Source organism: Elephas maximus, chromosome 18 (genome assembly GCF_024166365.1).
Source record: "Elephas maximus indicus isolate mEleMax1 chromosome 18, mEleMax1 primary haplotype, whole genome shotgun sequence".
NCBI lineage: Eukaryota > Metazoa > Chordata > Mammalia > Proboscidea > Elephantidae > Elephas > Elephas maximus.
In genome coordinates, this window is record NC_064836.1 from 66,921,579 (window position 1) to 66,936,890 (window position 15,312).

General features: G+C 37.1%; 1 protein-coding gene across 1 annotated transcript in view; it reads left to right on the plus strand.

The window, feature by feature from the left end:
* Positions 1 to 15,312, plus strand: part of EPHA6 (EPH receptor A6) — a 1,119,052-nt gene that overhangs the window by 525,696 nt on the left and 578,044 nt on the right. Inside the window, 1 exon segment of the mRNA XM_049857907.1 lies at positions 13,474 to 13,812. Within this exon segment, the coding sequence (XP_049713864.1) occupies positions 13,474 to 13,812 (339 nt within the window).

A 15,312-nucleotide genomic window follows, 5' to 3' on the forward strand; every position in this document is an offset into this window, starting at 1 on the left:
TATTTCCTTCCCTGTGGCTAGATTAGAGCCCAGTTTTGTGATTACTTTCCATCCATTCCCAAATACACATTTAACGAACAAATCTTATAGATACTTCACAAAATGGTTTAGAAAAAAAGATTCCAAAATTCTGTTTATAGATATTTGTATTAAATACAATTTAAAAATATTATATGAGAAAGGCTATAGATTAGCAATATGGATATAGATAAAATTTATAATTAATAGTAATAATGCAAAGGACAATACAATTATTAGAGTTTTAAGTTATGTCTGTATGCAGATCTGATCACATTTTTTAGTTGAATATCAAAGTCTAGGGATGCACTTTTTCATGTGTACCTATGTATTTTTCATTTTTAGTAAATTATACAATCTTATTCTTTGCAAAAACATTTGCTTAAACATCTCTAGATGGTTCAGTGTGTTTTTTAAAGTTCTCTTTGATACAAATTAACTTAGAACTATTTTTCTGTCATTTGTAAACTCATAGATATGAATAAATTTGCCTTTTATTGGAAAACTATACTATTACATTCTTGGTAGTCAAAAAATTAATGCACACATTTAACTTATTGCCAGGTGGTAGCTTAAAAAAACTGGAAAAATATAGCTTGACAGGCAATAGTCTTTCATGATTTGATATCCTCAATCAGTTGGATCAAATTTTCACTGTTAAGATTAAAACATGCATCTGCAAACCACAGTGAGCTACAGAGTTAATAGGTTACTCTCCAGTCAATACAAAAAATCCCCGTTCTTTTACAAGTTGACATATCATTAGAATTATAAATATAAAATATAAATCTATAGCAATTGATGTAGCGACTGCAATATGACCCTTAAGCTTGCTCCCCTTCTGTATCGGCCTTTACTAAAGTGTGTTGTGCAGAACGCTGTAATTCCTCTACTGAACTCATTTTGTGTGTGTGTGTGTGTGTGTGTGAGATATCTCATGGAAATGAAGGTGTTGCACAGAACATATTTGGGAAACACAGTTACGTACGTTTAAAAACATTTTATATTTTTAAAAAAGTTTAAAAATGAAATTAAAAAATCATAGAACAGCTGTACTCTACTACTCCAAAGAAAATACGGACGGATGGAGGGTCAGATGCTTCTTTGGAAAGGGAAGGAATAGCACTGCCAAAGTCTTCTCATAAATTTTACGTTAGGATACTGTTCTTTAGTTCTCTAAGAATATAAGGGGGAAATTCAAAGTTGAAGCAAAAAAAAAAAATTGAAAATGAGTTTTATAGATAAACTAGTAGAAATAAAATTGCAGTTTTTATGTAAGGTTTATTGCATGATGGGCTTGCAAAACAACTAGTTGCAAATCTGAGTAATTGCGCTTTTCTTATGAAGTCAGTTTTGAGGGTGAGAGGTGGATACTGCTTATCTTATATGTGCATTGCTTGTGTCCTTTAAAGAAAAAAAAAAAGCTATGTAAGGAAGTCTCAGAATTTTCAATACAGATGTCTCCAAAAGGGTATAGCTGACAGTTTTTCTTAATGTGTCACGTATCTTTGTATAATTTATAAATGATAACAAAGAAATCAGGCCACATTGATAAAAGCCCAGTGACACATAATTTAGTTGAATCTGAGGATTAGAATTAATTGTCTCTCTTTGTTCCAAGTTCTAAATCTTAGTAAATGATTCACTGCATGTCATTACAGCTTAATATTTGCATGAAATCACAGTTTAGCTGGCATAATTTAACAGCAATTAAAAAGCTATTTAATCGTCATGCAAATTGGTATGAGGGGCCCTTGAGTAAGAAGGGTGTCTGCCTTTTTTTTTTTTTTGGTAAGTATCTCCAGGCAGACAGTTATATACTTGCAGACACCCATCCCCAGAATTGATAGCATTGTTCCTATTCATGGAAATATAAATGAAAAATAATTTATGTTTTCCATTACACATAACAGAGAAGACCAACAATATGAATATGTCATTCTGTAGGAAGACATTATTATAATGATCATGAATCTTTATCTTCCAGGCATAAGTCTAGGTTGGATGTAAATGCAACACTTGTTCCTGGGCTCTAGTTTATAATTCCTTCTGTATTTTTCTTTCAAAGGCAGATGCTTTTATAAACCTCCAAAATATATAATGTCATATAATCAGGTATACAGCAACCTTTTAGAACAATCACCCACCCCATTTTTAGTTGTAGCTCTATGTTATATCCATATTTATGCCTTTTCCCAAGAAAGGTGATCCAACCGAATGTGGAAATTGTCGAATAATATTATTAATATCACACACAAGCACAATTTTGCTGAAGATCATTCAAAAGTGGCTGCAGCAGTATATCAACAGGGAACTGCCAGAAATTCAGGCTGGTTTCAGAAGGGGACGTGGAACCAGGGATATCATTGCTGATGTCAGATGGATCCTGGCTGAAAGCAGAGAATACCAGAAGGATGTTTACTTGTGTTTTATTGGCTATGCAAAGGCATTCGACTCTGTGGATCATAACAAATTATGGATAACATTGCAAAGAATGGGAATTCCAGAACACATAATTGTGCTCATGAGGAATTTTACGTAGCTCAAGAGGCAGTTGTTCAACCAGAACAAGGAGATATGAGTGGTTTAAAGTCAGGAAAGTTGTGTGTCAGGGTTATATCCTTTCACCATACCTATTCAATCTGTATGTTGAGCAAATAATCCAAGAAGCTGGACTGTATGAAGAACAGGGCTTCAGGATTGGAGGAAGACTCATTAACAGCCTGAGATATGCAGATGACACAACCTTGCTTGCTGAAAGGGAAGAGGACTTGAAGCACTTACTGACGAAGATCAAAGACCACAGCCTTCAGTATGGATTGCACCTCAACATAAAGAAAACAAAAATCCTGACAACTGGACCAATAAACCACATCGTGATAAACGGAGAAAAGATTGAGATTGTCAAGCATTTCATTTTACTTGAATCCACAGTCAATACCCATGGAAGCAGCAGTCAAGAAATCAAAAGACACATTGCATTGGGCAAATCTGCTGCAAAGGACCTCTTTAAAGTGTTGAATAGCAAAGATGTCACCTTGAAGACTAAGGTGCACCTGACCCAAGCCACGGTATTTTCAATCACATCATATGCGTGTGAAAGCTGGACAATGAATAAGGAAGACCAAAAAAGAATTGATGCCCTTGAATTGTGAGGTTGGTGAAGAATATGGAATATACCATGGACTGGAAAAAAGAATGAACAAATCTGTCTTAGAAGAAGTACAACCAGAATGTCCTTAGAAGCAAGGATGGCAAGACTGCATCTTATATACTTTGGACATGTTGTCAGGAGGGATCAGTCCCTGAAAAAGGACATCATGCTAGGTAAAGTAGAGGGTCAGTGGAAAAGAGGAAAATCCTCAATGAGATGGTTTGACACAGTGGCTGCAACAATGGGCTCAAGGATTAAGCTTCCAACCTTGCAGGTTGCTAATATCAGGAACCAGCAAAAAAGAAGAAATATAAAACTTCTTAATATCTCAATAAACTCAATACACAGTCATAGAGATTTATAACTAATACCGTGCCGGTCTCATGCTGTGTAACAGATCTCATTGTTTACACCCATGTTCATTTAGACCATGTCCCACACTGCAACCAGTAGGCTTTTTTTTTTTTTAAACACATCACTTCCATACATAAAATCTATAAGTTTCCTCCTGTGGTATGTAGAAAAATATCCAGACTCTGCAATAAGCCTAACGTCCTGCATTATCTGGTCCCTTCCTGTTTCTTAAAACTCATGCTTTCTTCCTCTTCATTGTACTCATAGTGATTTTTTTTTTTCCAGTTCCATGTCTGTTTCAAGATCTTTCTTGTCTAAACAACAAGTACCTTCTACCCCTGATTTCTTCCCACCGCTCTGCACATTCTCTTCACCACCTCCCAGAGGGTCTCTCAGAATATTACCTTTAGTAGGGTAATATTTAGTAGAATAGTTTTTATTCCAACTCTTTTCTTTTAATTTCCTTAGTTGCACTTTTTATAATTTGAATTACATTCATCTGTTTACATGTGTATGTGTTTATCTACACATCCCACTAAGATGTAAATAAAAGAAAGCACTAAAAATGTCTCTCACATCCAATGCTGTAGGCCCAAGATCCAACACAGTATTGGCACATAAAACAAAAACCATTATCATCAAGTTAGTTCCAACTCATGGCAACCCAGCAAATGTCAGAGTAGAACTTCACCCTCTGGTACATACTCCTTGCCCTGAAGTCAATTTGACTCATAGCGACCCTGTAGTAGTCACTTAATAAGATATTTATTTCATGAATAAATGATTTTATCTTGAAATCCAAGAGACGGCTTGAGGAATCAAAGATCAATGTCTAAACATATTTCTTTCTATGGAGAGAATGTTAAAGAGAAACTCCTTCCTACACTTTAAGAAAATTTTCTTTTTATTGTACTTTAGGTGAAGGTCCACAGAACAAACTAGTCTATTGTCAAACAGTAAGCACAAACATTGTCCTATGACACTGATAACAACCTCACGACATGTCAACATACCCCACCCTCGACCCTGGGTCCCTACTTCCAGCCCTCCTGTTCCCCCCTGCCCTCCAGTCCCTGCCCCCAGGCTGTTGAGCCCCTCCATTCTCTCCGCGTTCCGTGGGCCCGTCCATCCCTGGATGAAGGGTGAACCCCAGGAGCGACCCCACCACTGAGCTAAAAAGGATGCCCCGAGGCCACACCCCTGGGGGCCCCCTCAGTCTACATTAGGCCAGCAAGTCCTACCTCCTCCCCTGAGCCGGAAACCTGCTCCACACCTTTCCCCAGTTCCATCCAGGACCCTAAACTGCTATCCTCCTTAGAGAAGTCAGTGGTGGCAGCCAGATACTATCCAGCAATACTGGACTTAATGTGGTGGAAGCCATGGTAGCTGTGGTCGATTAGCCTGCAGGGACCAATCTTTCCCTCGTGTCCTTAGTCATCTTCATTCTCCCCAGCTACTAAAGTAGAGAGATCAGTGGAACATCCCAGGTGGCCACCCACAGGCCTTCAAGACCCCATATGCTACTCAGCAAAACAGAATGTAGAACACTTTCTCTACAAACCATGCAGTGCCAACTGAGCTACATGTTCCCCAAGACTGTGGTACTCACAGCCCTCAACCCAGCAATTCCGTTCCTCAGAGGGCTTATATATGTTCATGGAGCCTCCATGACCCTTCCCTGTGCAAGTTGTGTTAGCTCCGCCAGTACTATGCATTGTCTTATCCTCCACCAAATTCACCACCCATCCATTGTATATTTAGTGTTTTTCCACCCGCACCCCTCCACTCCCTCCTAACCATCAAAGATCGTTTCTTTTTTTGTGTAAACCTTTTCATGAGTTTCTATAGTAGTGGTCTCATACAATATTTGTCCTTTTGTGATCGACTTATTTCACTCAATATAATGCCTTCCAGATTCATCCACATTGTGAGATGCTTCACAGATTCATCATTGTTCTTCACCATTGCTTAGTACTCCATTGTGTGTATGTACCATAGTCTGTTTATCCATTCATCTGTTGATGGGCATCTAGGTTGTCTCCAACCTTTTGCTGTTGCGCACAATGCTGCAGTGAACATGGGTGTGCACGTGTCTATTTGTATGACTGCTCTTATCTCTCTAGGATATATTCCTAGGAGTGGGATTGCTGGATCATATGGTATTTCTATTTCTAGCTCCCCAAGGAAGCACCATATCATTTTCCAAAATGGCTGTACCATTTTGCATTCCCACCAGCAGTGGATAAGAGTTCCCATCTCCCCACAGCCTCTCCAACATTTGTCGTTTTCTGCTTTCCTGATTTGTGCCAGTAATGCCAGGGTGAGATGGTATCTCACTGTCATTCTGATTTGCATCCCTCTAATGGCGGAAACCCTGGTGGCATAGTGGTTAAGAACTAGGGCTGCAAACCAAAAGGTCCACAGTTGAAGTCCACCAGGTGCTCCTTGGAAAGCCTATGGGGTAGGTAGCTATGAGTTGGAATTGACTCAACGGCAACAGGGGAATGGATAGTGCTATTGAGCATTTCCTCATGTGTCTTTTAGGTGCTTGAAGATTTTCTTTGATGGAGTATCTGTTCATTTCCTTTGCCCAGTTTTTAATTAGATTACTTGTATTTTTGTTGTAGAAGTGTTGGATTTTCCTGTGGATTTTAGAGATTAGACCTTTGTCAGAATTTTAATAGCCAAATTTTTTTTTCCCCAGGCTGTAGGTTCTCTTTTTACTCTTTTGGTGAATTCTTTTTATGAGCATAAATGTTTAATTTATCTTTAAAGATAATTTAAATTATCTTTAGCTTATCTTCTTGAGTTTGTGTGTAGTTAGCTATGGTTTATATCCTGTTAATGCTGTGTACTGGGGCCTCTAGCGTTCATCCTCTTTTTTTCTTCTATGATTTTTACAGTTTTTGGTTTTATATTTAGGTCTTTGATCCATTTTGATTTAGTTTTTGTATGTGGTGTAAGGTATGGGTCCTGTGTCATTTTTTTGTTGCTAGACATCCAGTTTTGCTAACACCATTTGTTAAAAAGACTGTCTTTTCCCCATTTGATGGACTTTAGGCCTTTGTGGAAGATCAGGTGACCCTAGGTGGATGGATTTACATCTGGGCTCTCAAATCAGTTCCATTAATCAATGTATCTGTTGTTGTACCATTACCAGGCTGTTTTGACTACTGTTGCTGTACAGTAGGTTCTGGGGTCAGATAGAGTGAGTCTTCCTACTTTATTCTTCTGCTTCAATAGTGCTTCACTTATGGGGCCTCTTCCCTTTCCATGTAATGTTAATGATTAGTTTTTCCATTCCTTCAAAGAATGTTATTGTTATTTGGATCCGGGTTGCATTGTATTTGTAAACTGCTTTAGGTAGAATTGTCATTTTCACAATGCTGAGCATGATATGTTTTTCCATTTATGTAGATGTCTTTTGGTTTCTTACAGTAGTGCTTTGCAGTTTTCTTTGTTAGATTTATTCCTAAGTATTTTATTTTTTTTAGTGTCTGTTATAAATGTTATTGTTTTCCTGATTTCCTTTTTGTCATTCACTTTATTGATGTATAGGGATCCAACTGATTTTTTATGTTTATCTTGTATCCTGCTATGTGTTGAATCTTTCTATTAGTTCCAATAGTTTTCTCATGGAATCTTTTGGGTTTTCTATGTATATCATACTATCTGCAAATAGGGACAGTTTGACTGCTTTATTACCAATTTGGATGCCTTATTCTTTTTTTTTTCTTTTTCTTGTCTTATTACTCTGGCTAGAACTTCCAGCACAATGTTAAATAGGAGTGGTGATAAAGGGCAACCTTGTCTTGTTCCTGTTCTCAAGGGGAATGTTTTCAGCCTCTCTCCATTAAGAATGATGTTGGCTGTTGGTTTTGTATAGATGCCCTTTAGTACGTTAAGGAATTTCCCTTCATTGAGAGTTCTTATCAGGAATGGGTGTTGGACTTTGTTGAATGCCTTTTCTGCATCGATTGAGATGATCATGTGATTCTTTTATTTGTGTGGTGGATTATGTTGATTGATTTTCTAATGTTGAACCATCCTTGCATACCTAGTATGAATCCTACTTGGTCATGGTGTATTTTTTTTGATATGATGCTGAATTCTATTGGCTAGAATTTTGTTGAGAATTTTTGCATTGTATGCTCATGAGAGATATTGGTCCACAATTTTCTTTTTCTTTCTTTTTTTTTTTTTTGGTGTCTCTTCCCGGTTTTGGTATCAGGGTTATGCTGGCCTCATAGAATAAATTTGGAAGTATCCTTTCCTTTTCTATGTTCTGAAATAGTTTGAGTAATACTTAGTGTAAGCTCTTCTCTGAATGTTTGGTAGAATTCTCCAGTGAATCCATCTGGGCCAGGATTTTTTTGTTGTTGTTTTGGGGAGTTTTTTTTTGTTACCTTTTCAGTCTCTTCTCTTGTTATAGGTCTGTTCAGATTTTCAACATCATTTTATATATTAGTTTGGGTAAGTAATGTGTTTCTAGAAATTGTCCATTTCCTATAGGTTTTCAAATTTGTTGGAGTATAGTTTTTCATAAAACTGTTATGATCCCTTTTTATTGCAGTTGGATCTGTTGTAATGTCGCCCATTTCTTTCTTATTTGGGCTATTGGTGTCCTCACCTGTTTTTCTTTTGTCAGTTTGGCCAGTGGTTTGTCAATTTTGTTGATCCTTTCACAGAACCAACTTTTGGTTTTGTTGACTCTGTCTATTCTTTTTCTCTTCTCTATTTCTCCTCTGATCTTTATTATTTCCTTTCTTCTGGTGGCCATGAGCTTCTTTTGCTGTTCTCTTTCTATTTGTTTGGGTTGTGTAGCTAATGTTTTGATTTTGTCCCTTTCTTCTTTTTTGACGTGTGCATCGATTGCTATAAACTGACCTCTGAGGACGGCCTTTGCTGTGTCCCAAAGGTTTTTGTATGATCTGTTTTCATTCTTATTTGATTCTAGGAATTTTTTTTATTACATCTCTGATGTTTTCTATTACCCAGTAGTTTTTAAGTAGTGTGTTACTCAGTTTCCATGTAATTAATTTTTTTCCTTGCTCTTGCTGTTGTTAATTTCTACTTACATGGCATTGTAGTCAGAGAAGATACTTTTTATTATCTCAATGTTTTGGATTTTGTTGAGGGTTGCTTTGTGGCTTAAGATGTGGTCTATTCTAGAGAATGTTCCATATGCATTGGAAAAGAATGTGTACTTTGCAGCTGTTGGGTGGAGTATTCAATATACGTCTGTCTATGAGTTCAGGTTGGTTGCCTGTGTCATTTAGATCTTCTGTATCCTTGTTGAGTTCCTTTCAAGATGTTCTGTCTTTTACTGGGAGTGTTGTGTAGTAGTCTCCTACTATTATTATGAAACTCAATTTCTCTTTTCAGTGCTGTTAGAGTTTGTTTTATGTATTTTGAAGACTTGTAGTTTGGGTATGTAGATATTTATTATGTTTATGTCTTCATGATAGATCATCCCTTTAATCATTATATAGTGCTGTTCTTTCTCTTTTATGGTGTAGTTTGTTTGAAAGTCTTTTTTATCTTAGATTAGTATTGCCACTCCTGCTCTTTTTTGTTAGCTGTTTGCTTGATATAATTTTTTTCCATCCCTTTAAAACCCACGGCCATCGAGTCGATTCCGACTATATCCATCCCTTTATTTTTATATAAATTCACGTCTTTGTTTCTAAGGTGTGTCTCTTCAAGACAGCATACTGAAGGATCCTTTTTGTTTTTGTTTTTTAATTGATTCTGTCACTATCGGTCTCTTTATTGGTGCATTTAGGCCATTTACATTCAGTGTAATTACTGATAGGTGTGAATTTATTGCTGTCATTTTGTAGTGCTTTTTTTGTGATGCTAATGTTTTCTTTGTTCCTCATACTCTCCTGTGCTAAATTCCTTTTTTGTGTGTGGATTTATTATTTATTTGTTTTTGTAAATTTTGTTTTTACTGAGGATTTATGTTTTTGTTTTTTATTTTAATGGGTAGGTTTTTTAACATTCTTTGTGGTTACCTTGAAATTTACCCTTATCTTTTTACATTCAAACCAGTCTATTATTGCTTGGTATAGCTTTGCCTTCATCTCCAATAGAAACTTCTATAACTACACTTTTTATTCCCACTTTTATTGCTCTGATTTTGTCATTTATAGACTAACATCTCTAGTTCCCTGTTGTAAATCTTTTGGTTTTGAATAGTCCTTCGGAGTTCATTTCCTAGGTTGGTATCTGGCTGGTGCGATCTTGAGTCCTAGATTTTGGCTGTTGTCTGATGGTGTTTGCTCTCAATCTGAAAGACTCCCTTTAATAATTCTTGAAAGTTTGGTTTGTTTTTTACATATTCCCTTAATTTCTGTTTATATGAAAATGTCCTAATTTCACCATAATATTTGATGAGAGTTTTCCAGGATATATTCTTCTTTGTTGGCAATTTCTTTCTTTCAAGGTTTTATATATGTCTTCCCATTGCCTTCATGGTTTCCATTGAGTAATCAGAGATTAGTCTTATTGTTTCCTCTCTGTATGTGAGTTTCCATTTTTCTCCAGCTGCAATCAGGATTCTGTCTTTTCTTTGGTTTTAGGGAGTGTGATTATGATACACCGTGGTGATTTTGTTTGAGGGTCTATCCTATATGGTGTTCATTGACCTTCTTGGATAGTCAGCTTTTCTGTCAGCAATTCTTCAATAATCCTCACTTTGTTTTCTGTTTTTTTTCTCTGTTCTGAGACTCTGATTGTACACAAATTTTTGCTTTTCATTCTAAGGGTTTCTTCATTTTTTTTTTTTTTTATTGTTTTTCCTCAAAGTGGTTTCCAGGTATTTGTCTTCTATTTCCCTGTCTTGTCTTCTGTTGTTTCAAACCTGCTTCTCAGACCTTCTGTGACACTGCCCATTTCTGAAATCTTGTTTATCTTTTGGATTTCTAATTGTTGTTTTTGTATGATTTCTAGTTGTGAATTTATTTTAGCATTTTGTTCCTGTATTATTTTCCTGAATTATTCCATTGTTTTGTCTGTATTTTCCATGAACTTGTCAATTTTTCCATCATTTTGTCTGCTTTTTGCTTCAACTCTTGGATAGCCCCGATTATTAGAGATTTGAATTCCCTATCAGGTAGTTCCAGTGCCTTTTCTTCTACTTGAAAGTTATCTGATGTTTTATTTTGGATATCTACTGGAGCCATCCTCTCCTGTTTTTTTAATATGTTTTGATATTGTCTGGTGTCCTCAGAACATTCAGTTGTTATTATCTTCTTTTATTGATTGTAGATTTGTTTGTTTTGTCCCCCTTTTTTGTTTTATTTGGTTTTGTCTGAGCAGGTGAGCTTTGTGTTTGCTTGACACAGTACTTTTCACTTCCTTGCCCAATGGGCAGGGCCAGTCGCTCAGCTATGGTGCAGCAGGGCAGTTCCAGCTGAAGGGAGGGGCTGGGATGTGTTGTTTGTGGTACATACTGAGGCTGACAGGGTGAGCTAGGGGTCAGTGCAGGGCAGATTCCAGTAGGCCATGCTTGTGCTGCTTGGGGATGCAATGTTCAGTGCATGTCGCAGACAAGCAGGGAGGAGAAGGGATGTTGTGATGTGTGGAGCTAAGTTGAATATGGGAATGAAGCAAGAGAAAACAGAGAAAAAAAATTGTTCTGGGGAAGGCTGCCATTGGAGTGGAGAGACAAGAAAGCAAGAAGTGAAGAAAAACAAAAAGAAAAAGAGAAAATTAATAAATAATTTTTTTTTTAATGCCCCCAGAGATCCCAACGGTGACCAGGGAAGTGGCTCCCAGGCCTTTAAGCACAGCCCCCCTTGAAGGGGCAGAGATGGCACACAGCACCAGGTATTCAGGAGTCAGGAAAAGAAGGAAAGTAGAGAGAGATGAGAAACTGAGAAATGAAGAAAAATAAAAAAGGAAAAAACAAAAAAAGAAATGCCCCCAGGAATCCTACCAACACAGCTCCACAGACCAGGGAAGTGGCTCCCAAGCCATGCAGTACAGCCGAGCTAGAAGGGGCAGAAATGGCACACAATGCCAGGTATTCAGGAGATAAGAAAAGAAAGTATGTAGAGAGAGGCGAGAAACCGAGAAATGAAGGAAAACAAAAAGGAAAAAACAAACAAACAAAAGCCTCCTGGGATCCCACCAACGTGGTGGCACGGACTAAGGAAGCAGTTCCCCAGCCAAGTGGCACTTCACAGCCTGTCAAGGAAAAGCAAAGATGGCACACAGGGCCAGGCATTTGAGAGAAAGGAAGGGGAGGAGGTGAAGGCAGGGAAGAAACCAAAGGAAGCCAAAACAAGCAACACTGGCAACAAAGAAATGTCACTGAAGGAGCCGGCCAGTGTGGGCGGGATGAATCCAAGCATCATGGAGCCATTGCCTCCTGGCCGAGTGACCTCAGCCCACTGGGAAGCAGAGGAGGCTGAGCAGGGGGAAAAGAGTGGGGGGGAACCATGTACTGCTGGTTACCAGGTGCTCTGTCTCCTGCCAGGAACTCTGTGAAGTTGCTTTCCTGTCCTCCTTGTCTGACGATCTCCGACGGGAGCCCAGAATGGTGAATTTGTGCTGCATTAGCTGATAGGGATCCTCCACTCCTATCTCTCCTTGCTCTCTGTTCTCTGGCAGTTTCTTATTTCATTCGGTGCTTGCTTGAGTTCTTTATCTCTTCATTTGATGTTGAGGGTTCCAGGATTGACATTTGTCTCTGTTTTACATAGTTCTTCAGGTCTTTGCTGTGGAGGGACAACATGGTGCTTCTGTCTATAATGCCATGTTGGGTCTGCCTCCTCTAAGCAAATTTTCTTGGTAGCAAAAATTTAGAGAATTAGTTTAGATTTCTCAACATTAAACATTTTAAAATATGGCAGGACTGCTGTTTCATTAGTTATTTATGCAAGAAATCAACTATTTTTTTTTTAATTTATCATATTCTAATCTCTCAGCAGCATGAATTCTGTGGTATTTCACACCCAGCACTTAGCACAGTACCTGGTATGTGATGAATGATGTGAATCAGAGACCTGAAAGACTCATATAAGAATGAAAGATTATTGACACAATTTTGAGAAAACTTGGGGGTAAACGGTATTAACTATTCAGTGGAATCTGCATGGAAAAATAGTGAGAAAGAAGACTGAAGGCAGGTACTCATCCACTTGTTCGGACTAGCTTGGTTTATGCTATCTTGGTGATAAATAGAAAGACTTTGTGGGTCTATCAGCTGCTAAGGAAACACTTCCGCTTAATAATATTAATCTAAATAAATTTCTAATAACCGTATCCCTTATATGGTCCCTTTTTTACCCCTTTCGTTTAATGCCTTTATCTTGTCAAATTGACCAGGGCCCAGTAAAAGCCTTTTTGTTGCCTCCAATCTCCTCTCTTCCTCTTCTTCCAAACTTTCTCACCACTCTAAATATGTGGCCCTTTATTCTTAACCTGTGGGAAACAGATCCCTTAGTTCCTCTTAAAGCTAATTAATGAGATTTTTTATCTGCATACCAAATGTTGTATTAAGACAATGTTGTATTAAGACTGAAAGACTAAAACATTTTGTACACATATGGTGTTACTATTTTTCTTCACACTTTGAGAATGGTGATGAAAATAAAACCATCACAGAATTTAAAACAATTTTGGTCACTATGTATTTTTTTAACCAACAAATTAAATACATATAATTACCATATCTTTTAGAATTCTGATGCTTTTATATTAAATATCAAATTTCACACACCAAAACATTAGGATATAGACAGTTTCACCACGAAGACTCCTCCCTTGCTAGACTTTATCAGATATTTTTAACTATATGTTCTTCCTGGCTCCCATCAGAAGAAAAGGCTCAAACGAATATGAGAAGACCAACACATGCTTACTGATAAACTTTCAATTTAGCAGAAAAATTCATTGTCCTATACATGTACATTTGTTTTTTAATTGCTTTTCTCTAGGGCCACCTTCAGCTCCTAGGAATGTGATTTTTAACATCAATGAAACAGCCCTTATTTTGGAATGGAGCCCACCAAGTGACACAGGAGGGAGAAAAGATCTCACATACAGTGTCATCTGTAAGAAATGCGGCTTAGACACCAGCAGCCAGTGTGAGGACTGTGGAGGAGGACTCCGCTTCATCCCGAGACATACTGGCCTGATCAACAGTTCCGTAATAGTGCTTGACTTTGTGTCTCACGTGAATTACACCTTTGAAATAGAAGCCATGAATGGAGTTTCCGAATTGAGTTTTTCTCCCAAGCCGTTCACAGCTATTACAGTGACCACGGATCAAGATGGTAAGTTTCACTGCTGTTTTCTCAAAACAGTTCTTTTGTTCCCTTTTGATGCATAGTATCCCTGATGGACATCTATCCACTGAAGTGCAATTGTTTACTGTATACATTGCAGAGGTGAGTATCTCCTCACTGTATACATTGCAGAGGTGAGTATCTCCTCCTTTTCCTTTTTCTTTACCAAGTTGCAGAAAGATATTTTTCATGACTTCTGAGCAGAATGGTTAATTAGATAAAATGCTTTTCTCTATTTTGTATGCATTTGTGTTGTTAATATAATCCCATATGCCAATATCTCTTAATAAGTTCATATTATTGACCAATTAAATTGAATTTCATTGACTTATACTGTCATCCCTTTTCCATGTCAAATGGTGCAAATAGTATACATTTAATTATATTTCATATCCACATTGTACTTTCCAGTCAACATGCTTAACCTTGATCCACTATGAAAATAAGTTGCAAAAAAAGCCCAGAAAAGTGTTTAAATGTTATTATCTAAGTAAAGTTTGTGAAAAGTAGTTAAACTATCTTTAAAAAAAAAGTCTTTTTGCTTTTTAATTAAATGTTCCCTTTATAACACTATAGATTTTTACTGCAACATAGCAAGACACAAACATTCGTATGATCTTTGTAATTGTATACTCTCTTCAGTTCCCCATAACATGATTGTATTGCATATCATTCTATAGGGAAACCCTCAAAGATTTTAAAAACTCTTTTTGAGAAGCATTCATAAATGATGTGTAAGTGACTGTCTTACAGCACAGAATGTTGATATAAGTCAGTGCACACATATGAGACAAATTTATAAAGATAAAACCATTCTTATTCAATAAGGCAGGTTGTGGTGATATTTAAAATAAAAGTATATTAGAAATGTTGGAATACTATTTGACAATAATAAGGAATAAACTACTTATACACACAACTTGGATGAACTTCAAGGGCACTATGCTGAGTGAAAAAAAATCTTTCTAAAGGATGTATACTGTATGATTCCATTTATATAACATTCATAGAATAACGTAATTATAGAGATGTAGAAGAGATTAGTGGTTGGCAGAGGTTAGGGATTTGGGGGGATGTGTAGTGTGGCTCTAAAGAGATAGCACGAGGGAGCCTTGTGGTAATGGTACAGTTATCTATCTTGATTTTGGTGGTAGTTACATGAAGCTACATGTGTAATAAAATTGAACAGAGCTACACACACACACACACACACACACACACACACACACACAAGCATTGTATATTGTACCAATGTCAGTTTCCTGGCTTTGATCTCATACTATAGTTACACAAGGAATTAACATTGGGGGAGGCTGGGTGAAGCACGTACAGGATTTTACTGTGGGTTTTCGGTGCAAATTCCTGTGAATCTATAATTATTTTAAAATAAAAAGTTAAAAACATTATCAAACCTATAAAATATGCAAGAAGAAATTAATATTCTACTAAAAACATATATGAAATGCATGTGAATATTTTACCCAAAAT